Genomic DNA, 983 nt, shown 5'->3' with positions numbered 1-983 from the left:
AGATATATAAAATTACATTAGATATATAGAATACATTATATGTATATATATATATATATATATATATATATATTTTTTTTTTTAGATAAAATTAAATTAATTAAAAACTATAAAATCTTCCGGAGTGTAGTCACATTTAGATAATTAGCGTATTACTCTTTTTTCTCATTGTCTAAAGGAACAAGATGAATATATGTGTCATACTAAAAAAAGAGTTTCTACAAACTGCAGGGAAATAACGGAAGATGAAACAAATAATCTTACGTAAGCTGTTGTCACTGTCGACAGATAGAAATCTGCGAGTTAATATGATGCGATTCTTTGTGGAGCCAAGCATGAGATTTGATAACGTGAAGATATAAATACGTTCGCCGACTGTCGGTTGAACAGTATGGTTTTAGTTAACAGACGGTTTCACAATTAATTTCACAAGATGCGGATTTCACTTCCTGTGCTCCTGTGCCTTACTTTGGCTGCCTGCAGAAACATAGACTATCAGGATGACTTTGCCATGGGTGAACGACAAGAAGGCGATTGCCTCATTTCTAATAGAACTATTTTCAAGGTAAATTTCACTACTTCAATCGCAGTTATTCCCTGTATACGTTGAATTCGTAACAATTTATCTTAGAATCTTATACAAGTCAGATTTTAATTACAAAAAAAAAACTTCAGAAACTTTTCATGACTATACTTTTATTGACATAAACAAATGTTACAATCAGATCTCGTAGATATTAAAAGTAATGCATTTTATATGTTAAATCTTATCTGATATGTCTTAAATTTGCTGTTTAAATTTAATTTAACTTTATATCGTAATTTGTCACCAATTTACTTAAAACATTAGTAAGGGCCAAAGCACGTATCACAGTCGTAGTCGTGGACGTAAGTAACGCACAAGCTTTGGCGTATTCTGATTTGTCAGGTCGAGGACTACGACCGTCGTATATCGCTACGCCATGTTATGTGCTTTGGCCCTA

General features: G+C 31.9%; 1 protein-coding gene across 1 annotated transcript in view; it reads left to right on the top strand.

Moving 5' to 3' along the window:
- Nucleotides 1-433: 433 nt before the first annotated feature.
- LOC112453436 (uncharacterized protein DDB_G0290685-like) overlaps nt 434-983 on the top strand; it is a gene marked incomplete at its 3' end in the record, with an annotated part of 3368 nt that continues 2818 nt past the window's right edge. The window contains exon 1 of the mRNA XM_025014227.1: nt 434-565. Coding sequence (XP_024869995.1) covers nt 434-565 — 132 coding nt within the window. The remainder of the gene's footprint in view (nt 566-983) is intronic.

The sequence above is a fragment of the Temnothorax curvispinosus genome, unplaced genomic scaffold (assembly GCF_003070985.1).
Source record: "Temnothorax curvispinosus isolate PA1 unplaced genomic scaffold, ASM307098v1 QBEX01004335.1, whole genome shotgun sequence".
NCBI lineage: Eukaryota > Metazoa > Arthropoda > Insecta > Hymenoptera > Formicidae > Temnothorax > Temnothorax curvispinosus.
This window is presented reverse-complemented; position numbering and strand designations above follow the sequence as displayed.